Source organism: Halyomorpha halys, unplaced genomic scaffold (genome assembly GCF_000696795.3).
Source record: "Halyomorpha halys isolate HHAL.00 unplaced genomic scaffold, Hhal_1.1 Scaffold1389.1, whole genome shotgun sequence".
Lineage (NCBI taxonomy): Eukaryota > Metazoa > Arthropoda > Insecta > Hemiptera > Pentatomidae > Halyomorpha > Halyomorpha halys.
In genome coordinates, this window is record NW_027109868.1 from 29,146 (window position 1) to 37,481 (window position 8,336).

At 37.5% G+C, this 8,336-nt stretch overlaps 1 protein-coding gene across 8 annotated transcripts in view; it reads right to left on the minus strand.

The window, feature by feature from the left end:
* The window catches only part of LOC106689537 (uncharacterized), a 99,241-nt gene that overhangs the window by 3,585 nt on the left and 87,320 nt on the right, over positions 1-8,336 (minus strand). For all 8 annotated transcript variants that reach the window (XM_067048032.1, XM_067048035.1, XM_067048038.1 and 5 more), the window contains 2 exons: positions 7,606-7,793; positions 1,593-1,709 (listed from right to left, as the gene is read on the minus strand). In XM_067048032.1, coding sequence (XP_066904133.1) covers positions 1,593-1,709; positions 7,606-7,793 — 305 coding nt within the window. The remainder of the gene's footprint in view (positions 1-1,592; positions 1,710-7,605; positions 7,794-8,336) is intronic.

The window sequence follows — 8,336 nt, forward strand, 5'->3', positions numbered from 1 at the left end:
GATCGGTATGTCGCAGATTGGTCGATTTCTAACTTACTGGTATCCCATACAGGACTGGTATTTCCCAATGATAAGGCCTCATAAAAGTTATTTCTAACATCCTCTTTTAAGGTTTTTAATTTCTCCTTTGGGGCATTTAATTTCCGAGCAAGAGAATTCGCCTCCCAAAATACTGTTTCAAAGCGTTCGTATGTGGCGTCAATGCGCGAGAGACGCGCGGTAAATATGGGGCCTCGCGACGGATCGGTATTAAAACTACGGCCCAAAGAGGTAGTGGACATTATCTCCTCGGCCAAATCATTCAACTGTTCCTCCAATTCCATAAATTTAGTTTCCCAATCATCACTTAAATCTTGACTTTTCGGAGGCATTTTTTATCAACAAATCAAAACAATCGGTGAAAATAAAAGTTATAAATAAACGAACTAATTTAATACGGACCGGACAGAACCAAACAATCCAGCCAAAAAAAAAAGAACCAAACAATCCGGCACGGTAGGACCAAACGTTGGGGCGAGGGGTGTTTCGTATGTGAAAACCGACCTCTTCCCCAGAGGGAAATGTTCGCTGGTTCGAGATAAAATAAAACAAACAAAATAACGGAGGACCTGAAATAAATATCACATAAAAAAAAAAATAATTGAGAAAATGAAATAATAAAAAAATAACTTTCCAAGTGATACAAAAATTTAATTAATTAAAATATAAACAAAAAAATGAACTGTTATGTTGTTACAAAAAAAAAGATAGTGAATCGTGGAGTAAAAAGGATAAACATATTTTGATACATATATAAACAAAAAAAATCTATTTACACCAGAAATAATAAGTTAATTAAAGCAAAAAAGAAAATATGAAACTCGGAGGAAGAACATAAAGTCACTCACAGATGGGCGTGGGGTCGATATGCGCATATCACAACAACACCACAAGTCTAGAGTTGGTTGACCAGGATGACCGCTGGCGAGCTGGTGAGAGAGAGGTTACCGGGCAACCCGACGACTCCAAAAAACTGTTGAGTGAACAGTGGTGACTGCCTGTGAGTCGGTGAAAAGGTTCCAATAGCTCCAACAGACAAGAGTCAACAAACAATGGCGGTGGAGCGTCCGTGAAGCAGTGCGTCTCTCCTTATGCCGTGCCAATGCCAACTGACATCGCTCCAGTGATCCCTAAATCTTCACTACCAACTGCCTCATCCGCGGTTATATAGGAACTGGCGCCACTGCCTTCGGTATTGCTCCGCACGTGTTACACCTCCGCAATTTATTTATAAACGTAGAACCTCCTTATATCCCTTATTTTTATTTACAAAATTAAAATTACTTATAGTTAAAAAAAAAAAAATGAATAAACATAAACTTACAACTAACAAAATTAAAAGTCACTTGGAAAGTTGTCAAAACAAAATTAACCTAAATAGAAACCAAAATTTTGGGCTTTAACAATGTGGCTTTCGGAAGGCATTCCAGAAGCATTAGACTGGGGTGGAGACTAGATCTGATGGTGGGAGAGATCTATTCAAAGAGCGACTTCACATAGCATTGCCGTAGAAGAAATATTAGAATATGGTCGTTACTACATTACACACTTACTCTTTTTTCAGCGCTTTCACTTTGTGGCCCGGCATTTTCGGAAGGATAGGAAGGTTGGGATAATCATTTTCCATTTTCATTATAACATCACGATCACAAGATATGCACTGTAAATTTCTGAAAAAAGTATTAAAGAATTAGAGTTAAAAAATAAAACTATAAATATAATTAGTTTTTAAAGAAATGCTTTTCTTATTATATATTGTCATAAAATATTTTTAATATAGTCTGGCAAAAAGCCAATCTCAAACATGTAATATTGATAGCACAATGTACTTATTACTAGAGACATAATTTTCATGCAGTTCTATGCTTTGTTGTCTAGCTTCAAATTCACCTCGAATAAATCCTCAATAGAAAAATGAAGCGTGAAAAGGAAGTTAGTTCTATTGACACTTCGTTTATATTCCACGTTATCCTACTTACGTGCTTGTTGAGGGCTGTCTAGCTTTCTGATCCACACTGGAAGACTGGGAGGAATACGGATTTAAATATCCGTATTTTGGCATTTCTACTTGCTTCTTGCTTGACTATTACAGTTTTGAAAATCTGATGTTACACTCCATTGGTCTTCTTCACTTGATTTAGAACCACCTGGTCTATTTTACCATCTTTACTTACTATGGTCCCTAGATACGTATAAGCATTCGTAAGTACTAGGGGTTCACCATTACACAACATCCTAGGCTCTGCGTTTTCTCTTCTAATACCCATGATTTTACTTTTGTTAGGTTCTATTTGTAAATCTTCAGTTCCTCATTCCATTCATCCAAAGATGTCTGAAGAGCCTCTTCAGAGTCAGCTATCAGTACGATATCATCCGCATATATCATCGCTTGAGGGTGTAGGTTTTTGGAACCTAACTCCAAAAACCTACTAGTGCTCTTGGGCATCTCCTTTTACACACTTTCCATACCTCATCCGGTAATAATAGTAGCGGGCTTAGGCTGTCCCCCTGCTTTACTCCCTTAAAGTAGAAACGCCGCGATGTCTTACCATTAGTCTTACAATGCTCTTTGGGTCTTGTACACTCACCAAATTTTCTGGCACTCTTCTTGTTATTAAAAAGCTATTTTTAAAAAGATTAAAGCAGCTGTTAGAGGAGGGAGATCTTCCGGATCACCAGTTAGATAGAAGCAGTGTACTATTCAACACGTGCTTGAGAGGGCTCTTGAAGAAAAGAAGAAATTAGAAATCAATTATATATCTATTCAAATAAAAAAACTTGATATCACAGACCTCCCTTATTTAAACCATTAAATCAAGCTGAGATAACATAGGGTTTATTCCGGCTATTTGTAGATGAAGTATATGACATAAAAGAGAGCTTATGGATAAAATCCATAAGCATCCATATCCACTTAGTTAATTACCAGAATTTACTATTATTTAATATGTTTTGCCATTCAAGATTACAGGTAACACGTATCTAATATGTACGGTGGGCTTAAACTTCTCTTCCTTAAGCTCCATTATTTTCAACCCTCTTGGATCCAGTTCTTCCTCAGGTCCTCTGTCTCTCCTTGTCTTTTTTCACCCATTATTTTTTTCCCTCTACCTTTTGGGCATGACTTGTCTCAAGCCATTTCATTGACCGATCTTATTTTGGGGAGGAAAATAAGGCGGCAGCCTCCTTGAAAGTTTAGGATTCGTTCACATTTTCCGCTATCAGTATGTCGTGAAAGAAAATAACTTATTCCTTGATTTGGGTCCGGCGGAAGTTTTCTAAGAAGGGCTGCGCCGCCCATCTGTCATTTGTTCGATTTCTTTATTTATTTATCTATATCATTTGTTCGATTTCTTTATTTATTTATCCATGTCATTTGTTCGATTTATTTAATACAACTTAATTTCTTCGTAACTCAGTATTGCCAACGCATAATACATTCCTTTCTCAAATACGCATTGCTATTGGATGCAAGATTAAACTGGAAAGAACATTTGGAAAGGTAGAAAGAGGAAATCAACATGAAATTCAGGGCAATGCATTGTTTATTAGATAAAAAATGCAAACTATCAGTTGAAAACAACTTATGTTGTAAAAGAGTTGCAAGTTTTGAAAATCTTGGGGACTAATGGATAACGTGTAAATAGTTCGAACATTCCTCAAAAAGTACTAAGATGCATACTTGATGCACACTCAAAAACGCTAATTATCATGGTAGGATTATATAAACTCATGCTAATCCTAAAATGCGAAGCCCGGATGAGAAAGTTTTGAACTAAGGCTAGTTAGTAGACTAAGACTAATTAAGTAAATTGAGATACTAGCCAATGGGCTACACCCCATAACCAATTTTTATATAAAAGAAGAGCCAGCAGGAGAACTTGTTGAGTCAGCTTACTTTAGTCCCAAACTACCTTAAAGCTTTGCGTTTAGGTGTTAGTTGAGATTTCTAACATGTATTAAAAAAATAATTAAATAAATAAATTAAATACATATTTTTTATTTACTTAATAAAAAATCAAATAATTAATTATGTCACGAAACTAGCCACTAATATTTAGTAAAGTGATTCATGATGTGATTATTCCCATCTCTGCCACTAGTTGGAGTTAAGCTCCCCATAATTGGCGCGATCTGGGATAGGTGAAGACAAACTGAAAAATCCACCTGCAGCAAACGGGATTTTGGTGTACCGTAAGCAGAGACTGGATTTCCATGTTATCGCACTTTTTATCCTTTTATATATAAGAAGATGGTCAGGATTGAGGAAAAAAAATGAACAAATAGCTTATAACTATTTAATGTCCGACGTTTCGCCCCACTTTGGAGGGCTAAAAAGATACAAAAACAACTAAGAACATTACAAAAATAAGATACAATAAGGTAGGATTCTTTTTTCCTTTTGTTTGAACATGTTTTCAACCTATTATTTATCGTATTCACGATCTAAGGAAATTCAATATTTCACAAAGTTGTAAGACCTGCTCTTTTGTGACTAAACCGCACGATTTTAGTTTTCGTTTCATAGAATTTCATATTTAACCCTTTTTAGCCCCCCAAAAAAATGTTTAACGCTAATTATTCGGAGGTCTAGTTGCCCCGTTCCGATCTCCGGGTGGGGACTGCTTCAGGAGGGTTCATGGTGCAAGTTGAAAATTGCGAATAGAAAGCACTGAATGATGTTGAGATTAAATGCGAATTATATGATAAATTGAGGGAGTTTACGGTAAAGTACCGCGAAACTGTTTGAAAATAATATTAAGAGATACAAACGGAAATATTGAAAGAGAAGAAGTATAATATCCAACAATAAGTAAAGAAAGGGTCACGAAGATGTCGTGAAGTTGTTGGTAGGAATCAAAGATAATGTTGAAGCGGCTGGAAATATGCGTTTCGAGAAAAGGGAAAGTAAAAAGAACAGCGAAAACAATGTTACTTACCGGGCCTTAATTCATGAGGTCTCTAAATACCTATAAGGTATTAACCGATAACGTAAATTTTGTGGCTCCTTAGTGACGGAAATTATAGATAAAAATAATAACATTTTAGTTAATCACAGAGATATATTGGATACGTTCAAGAACTTTACAGTATCTTGAATAAGGGAAATAATTGTTATTAGCCTTTTACTGAATACCTGAGTGCTGGCTGAACCTTTGATAAAAGGACCGTCTAAGGAGGAAGTCGAAATAGCCATCGAAAAATTAAAACCTTGTAAAGCATCGGAATTGACAATATTGTTAGTGAACTAATATGTAGAAGGCAGCGAGTACGGAGTGCATTTGCGATCCACCAGAGCGCAGCACTGCAAGCCTCTCAGAAGCTGTTCTCCTGACCAGACTTCCGTAGGGTAAAACAGGCTTACCACAACTCAAAGGAGGGCCGCCAGGATAGTGAGAGGGGATACATCCTACTCAGACATACTGTTCCCCACTACTACACCACAAACCGACGGAGACTCAATCGCGGAACAGGTGGAGGATTCCGAACCACTTCACCAATTGCAAATTATGGCGCAAATGAACGCCATGTTCTCCAACCTCTTCACTAAGATCATGAGCGATAGGAAAATGTTCATGACGAATATAATTAAAGAAATGAGAGGGTTGGAATCTCAAAAATGAACGGTTATAGCATCCTTAACTTCAACTGTGCTGGCCTAGGCCCAAAAATAAATGAGGTGGCAGCGCTATTGGCACTCACTAATCCTACCGTGGTCGTACTCACCGACAGAGGCTGCAAGGGCGATCCCTTTAATTCAGAGGATATGCCATAGGTACGGATGACGTACACGACCTTCACGGCGGAGTTCTCAAGTCGTCCGCTATGGAACGACGTGGAAGAATATGCCGCCGCCTATCATCTTACGATTCAAGTGCGGATGCACCAACCCACCCAAATCACGAGGATTTACCAGCGTCCTAGAGGGCCAAAACCAGCCATTGGCTAGTGGTAAATTTTTACGCTAGACATAGTCAATGGCATAACTCCAATGAGAACCTAGCGGGGAGACAATTGGTCAAAACCGCCTTCACGGTAATCCATCCAGGCACTCATACTTTCCGCCATTTTGGGACCGGATCGACATCAACAATAGACCTTGCATTGTGACGGATTTCATCATTTCTGACCACCGGCCGGCTATTTACGAGATCTAAGGGAGAAGTCGACGTTCAGGGCGACGGAGAGATTCAATTACCATGAAGCAGATTTGACAAAGGCTGCAAGAAATCTCGACTTTACGTATCACCAAAGATGTTGACTCATAAATTAACTACTTCACACTATCAGTCATAGGGTCAGGGAAGCTTGCTTTCAGCCTTGCCTAGGCCTAGTTATTGCACGGGTGGTAAGCGTAAACTGGTAACGGGCAGTAAGGGTAAACAAAAACACCACAAAAGAGTGGTGTTTTTATTTACGCTTACCTATGATGATGGCCTACCTCCTTCAATCCTCTTCTCTTTCTGCTATCCAACAAGTCCGTCCGCTTCATCTCGGCAACTAGTACTGGTACCTTTCCTTAACGACTATACTGGTCCGTCTGCTACATCTCAGTAACCAGTATAGCTGATCCCGTCTCTCCACAGTTCTAGAATGTCCGATTCATCTCCGCAACTAAAACTGCTACCCTACCTTCGACCCCCTCAACCTTCTACCTAGACCTTCTCCTCCACCTGCGTCAGTGTCCAGAGCTCATTCCCTGGCACGGTTGTTCTTTTCTTCCTAACTTACTGAATACGCCTTGTCGAGGCCCTTCTGTAAAGTGGTTATCAGGCAGGTGAGCCACCTAAGACTAACTAACATCGCTCACTTATAAGCCAACCTTGGCAAATACAAGGCATGTAGTGAAGTCGAGCATTAGTAGTAGCAGTAGTAGAGCTTCTCAGGAAATATCTGTATAAGTTGACAAAATGTTGGCAACATTACAAGAAATGACTAGGAATTTAGGCAATAAGTTACATGGGTCGCCACATTATTATAATAATGTGAACTGGAGACCTATGGATTCAATACTAGTAAGTTACAGGTGTAGGAAAAATCTCTTAGCAGGCCAAAATCCCATCTTGCAATGAGACATTATTCAAGGTCTCGTCTCAGGTAATAATGCTAATACCCAATCAGCTTGTATCATTTCGTTCTGTATTCCGTTTTAGATTGATCTCGCGGATCTGAGGGTCAATACCACTGGCATTTCAGTTTTAGTGAATGTGCGTAAATGTGCGTTAGTTATGCCAATTACGAACATAGCGAACGTTTGCAAGTTGGAAAAACTTATTGAGACGTCTACGAGCTAAATCACTTATCAATGGAACAGTAGAAATATGCTGTTAAAAAAAAAATAGTCAATAGCTGGTTTTAATTAATAAACTAAAATTTGTTCAATTGATATTAAAGGAGACCGATAATGAAAACAAACGTGAGGAAAATTAATTCTTATTTGAATACTTACATATTAATTTTATTTCTGTAAAACACCGAGAAGAATAGAAAATGGATTTTAGCGAATGGTATATGCTGCTATTAATTATAATGTATCTAACTTATAGGTTATGGATATAATCTTACTTAAGGAATTTAGATTTTCCTCCTCGAGCTTGCAGCCCGTACTCGCCATAGGCTGATGTAATTACATTGTTTACCATCCTCTTAATATCATTTGTTAATCTTTTTGATAATTCGTGAAAATCTTCAATGCCTAGTTTTGTCTCAAGAGTCTCTTCGAAGAAATCAATCCATTTTTTCCAAAACAGCTTCTGAAATCCAAATGAAAATAAAAACGTTTGATTTATATTTCAATAATAATTAAAAAATTGTTAAATTTTTTTCACAAATTAACTCCAGTACTGAAATAAATAAGTTAAACAGTATACATAAGAAGGTGTGATTTAAATTTAGGGCTATTTAGGGATGGGGAGGTGAACTATTCTAAAACGATGGGATATACTTCAAGGAGCACTTTTTAGAGGTTCGAGATTTAGTTTTTTTCCACTTTTTGATCACTATGCCTCGTATCATCGCTGATATTGGTGGAATTTAGCCGCTTTTCGGTTTTGTTCCATAAAGGATTATCTTCAAATATTTTCTAGTTTATTTATCCCGCATTTTCTCGGATATTTATTCTTTTATTATTATTGAAGAAATGGTTTCAAGGAGAAGACATTTTGTTAATCGTAAAGTATTTCTTTAGTTGCTTAACCCTTGTAGTTTAAATAGATATCAGCCTTTAACCAGTTTTCATCATGTTGCTCGAGTCTCCCTTCATTGCTTCATCATAGTAGTATGCTTCTTTTTTTTTT